Raw genomic sequence first — 3,192 nt, forward strand, 5'->3', positions numbered from 1 at the left:
GATCCAATTTTAACTGCATTAATGTGCATCATAATGCAGGTTGTATTTTAACTTAAGCACTGCAAACGGTTTAAACCACAATTGTAAACTCTGAAAGACCAAACACTCCTCAATATATAAACTCTACAAAAAAAATGTAATGCCTGAAATAAAAGATACTAAAAAAACTTCAAAAACTTTATGCTGCCACCATTCCGTTGTAAGAATTTTAGCCATGCGCATATATATAGAATACAACACGGGGTATTCCGTATCGCCCGAGGTATCGGCCCGACCGAGAGCGATGCGGAATACACCGTGTTGTATTTAATTTATATCATACCCACCCAAGAAAACACGCCTTTCAATGCAAGATGAGCCAAAAAGTTGGTGCCACTAAACCCTAAAATGCAACAACATCAATTCCAACGTCCGGATTCTGTATTCGAGTTTTCGAAAGGGGCACACGCGGTTAGGGCGAAACACGTTTGAATCGTTTTATGGAAGCCATGGAATCGTTCGATAACGGGTTCCGGACCGGGCCGTACCGTAAAGTACGGCCCGGTCCGGAACCCGTTATCGAACATTATCGCTGCCCGGGTATGATATAAAGTGCAGTATAACAAAGCCTTATTTTCATTACCTTTCATCTTTTTTTACTTTGATATTCATACAGTTGTTATGTTATTTGTTAACAATCAAAGGACTACAAAGCCCACATGCGTGCCGACATATTCTAATCGTTAATTAAAACGGTAAGATGCAACCCACATGGGTACATGTACATGTACATCAAAGGTGGAGTTTCGTCTGGAGAAAACTACAAAGAGTTGTTCCTCAACAAACAACAAGGAAGATAGGAAAAAAAATCAACATACGGGCTGGAGTTTTCTTTCACAGAGCAAACTAATTGAACCCATTGGGCATTGTCAAACTCATGTCTTGCCCTTGATTTTAATTTCTCAGTGGTGAGAGATTTCTCTTTTTTTTTTTAAACCGAATTTAAGGTCATTTTTCCCCAACCGGGGGTTAGACGTGCTTGCACCAAGTACAAGTCTTTTTTTTTTGAAGCAGGATTTTTACGGCTGGATGCTCTTCCTAACGCCAACCCAAACCCTAGTAGGGCCTGGGATCCCTCTAACTGAGGGGGGAAATACGTGTTAAGTGCCTTTCACAAGGGCACAACGTCTGTGTGCATGTCCGGACATGTCTGGGTCCAACCCTGGGGATTGAACCTGGGTCTCCTTGCTTGACAGTCGGACGCTCTATCCACTACACCACACAGACGCCACTCATGGCTATTATTATTCTTATTATTATTATGCTTTTAAAAAAAAAATTGAAATGGGGGAGGACTAGAATAAGCCCTAAAGCTTTTTTCCTCCTCCAGCACATCCATTCTGTTTAGGTTTATTATTCTATATTCTGTTTCGTTCGATTAGTATATTCACTTGTATTGTTTTTGTATTACGTATGTGCAAATAAAAATGAACAAACAATAAACAGTGGAAAGGCCCTTACAGGATCACTTTTCAGTGAAAAAGACAGTAGGTAGTGGATTTAACCAGGGTTGTGCTTGCCTCATACAGTTACTGTAGTACAATTTCCTGCACTAACAATTTGATGAACTGTTTGCAGTTTGTTGAATGCTTCTTCAAATCTACCAGTATTTTTCATACAGACAGCAGTACAGGTAAAATTTGTCAAGTGTCGGTTAGGCCACAGCAAGTAAATTTTATGGATGACATCCTCCGCAGACTCCAAATCTAATGCGAACGGGCGAAAAAAACAACAAGGCGGGCCGAAAAAAACAAGGTTCCTACGGTTTAAAATTTTGACTGAATCATTGTACAAATGGTTTTGATTCAGTAGGAACATCACATATACACAGCCAGCATCACATATCACTGCATCAAAGTAAGAAACAAAACATTAAATCAGAGCCTTTTCTTGTCTCCTCTCTTCATAGTTATCTGCCATCCACGTTCCAGCATGGCAACAGACATCTTTGCCCATTTTCGGCAAGGTGACCACTGTCAGAAGGCAACAAAATTTCTTGTTTTTTTTTCCAAAATCAGGCAAAAATTAATGCGCGCGCTGATGTCATCCATAAAAATTACTTGTTGTGGCCTTACACTCACTCACACTATTCCTAAACTTGCTACCTGCACCAGTACAGATATGTAAAAAAAAAGTACTTGGAGCCCTGGTTTGGCATGTTAAGTCATAACGAAGCACCAATCCCATATTTTATAATTATGTTTGTTACAGATAAATGAGCCAAGGAAAAGAGAAAAGCTGGCACGAGGTCTGGTGGAGAAGATTGGGAAAAGTCACCGTGCAAAAAAAGAAGAAGCACTGAAAAGAATGACTGCCTCCTTTGCAAGGTGAAATATGATTTAAGTTACTTATTGCAGGTTCATGCCCGAGGGCTAATAGCAAACTGACAAGGACAATGAGTACAGAAGGTATTGAAGAATGGTATAAAACCATCTGCTAACATAAAGTTCTTATTAATAAGTTTTATTCAGACGACGTTTCGGTGACCGTCTGTCATCTTCCTCAGGGCAGTTCTGACTGAGTAGGGTGACAGACGGTCACTGTAACGTCATCTGAATAAAACACTTGGTTGTGGGCGGAAAAAAAAGAGTCTCTTTATTCAGTGACTTACCAACCTGATGAAATATTCACAGGTACATGTATGATTATAGTAATTATCGATTACCTTAGATTTCGTTGGTACTCTCAGGCCACACCAATTTAATTTCTTGGTTAACGGATTTTTCTAGAAAAATAATGGAGGGGGCGGGCGAAAAATAAAAAAAAATAAAAACAGGCCTAGGGATCCTATTATGGTACGATAGGAGCCATGAAGTCAACATCAAAATTTAAACAATGAATTTGTTTATTGTTTTGTTTATTGTCCTTTCGCACATAAAAAAAGTAATGGTATAAAAAGAAATTATGTACAATCAAATACATGCAGGAGAGCCCAAGAAACCAGGAGGTTTATCTAGTGGGCTCTCCCAAATCCTGTTGATGATCTCATATTTACAACATTATTTACGTTAACAATTAACATGCATGTCTTAAGGGACAAACAAGAGAAAATTAACTCAAACAAGATAATATAAAGTTAACACGGCAAACTAAATATCTAAACAATAAAGTAAGACAATCAAAAACATATCGTATTCAACAAAAAATACATTT

The 3,192-nt window shown here is 38.5% G+C and overlaps 1 protein-coding gene across 1 annotated transcript in view; it reads left to right on the plus strand.

Annotated features, from left to right (window-relative positions):
• LOC109480846 (protein DGCR14-like) overlaps positions 1–3,192 on the plus strand; it is a 15,272-nt gene that overhangs the window by 8,142 nt on the left and 3,938 nt on the right. Inside the window, exon 7 of the mRNA XM_019783204.1 lies at positions 2,251–2,366. Within this exon, the coding sequence (XP_019638763.1) occupies positions 2,251–2,366 (116 nt within the window). The remainder of the gene's footprint in view (positions 1–2,250; positions 2,367–3,192) is intronic.

This window comes from Branchiostoma belcheri, unplaced genomic scaffold, assembly GCF_001625305.1.
Source record: "Branchiostoma belcheri isolate BF01 breed outbred unplaced genomic scaffold, Haploidv18h27 scaffold1, whole genome shotgun sequence".
In the NCBI taxonomy this organism is placed as follows: Eukaryota; Metazoa; Chordata; class Leptocardii; order Amphioxiformes; family Branchiostomatidae; genus Branchiostoma; species Branchiostoma belcheri.